Source organism: Propithecus coquereli, unplaced genomic scaffold (assembly GCF_000956105.1).
Source record: "Propithecus coquereli isolate 6110/MARCELLA unplaced genomic scaffold, Pcoq_1.0 Scaffold1547, whole genome shotgun sequence".
Classification (NCBI taxonomy): domain Eukaryota; kingdom Metazoa; phylum Chordata; class Mammalia; order Primates; family Indriidae; genus Propithecus; species Propithecus coquereli.
Window position 1 is genome coordinate 17,020 of NW_012139936.1, and position 312 is coordinate 17,331.

General features: G+C 35.6%; 1 protein-coding gene across 1 annotated transcript in view; it reads left to right on the forward strand.

The window, feature by feature from the left end:
- Positions 1 to 261, forward strand: part of LOC105807224 (cadherin-9-like) — a gene marked incomplete at both ends in the record, with an annotated part of 11,068 nt that extends 10,807 nt beyond the window's left edge. The window contains one exon of the mRNA XM_012640541.1: positions 142 to 261. Coding sequence (XP_012495995.1) covers positions 142 to 261 — 120 coding nt within the window. The remainder of the gene's footprint in view (positions 1 to 141) is intronic.
- Between the last annotated feature and the right edge of the window lie 51 nt (positions 262 to 312).

Consider the following 312-nt stretch of genomic DNA (forward strand, 5'->3'; position numbering starts at 1 on the left):
TTTCGAGTCAGAATCATTTGAACAAATTTCTTCAAACATATACCATAGTCTAACACACCACACTACCAACAATGTTTTTTCAGAAAGATTGTTTCAAATTTTCAAGTATTGAAGTGTTTGTGTTTGGGGTGCTTTATGTAGGTACATCTGTTATACAAGTGACTGCAACAGATGCAGACGATGCCAACTATGGAAATAGTGCCAAAGTGGTCTACAGCATATTGCAAGGACAGCCATATTTTTCAGTGGATCCAGAATCAGGTAACGACATTTAAAATTGGCCTATTCCCCATTATATAATACATTTGAATG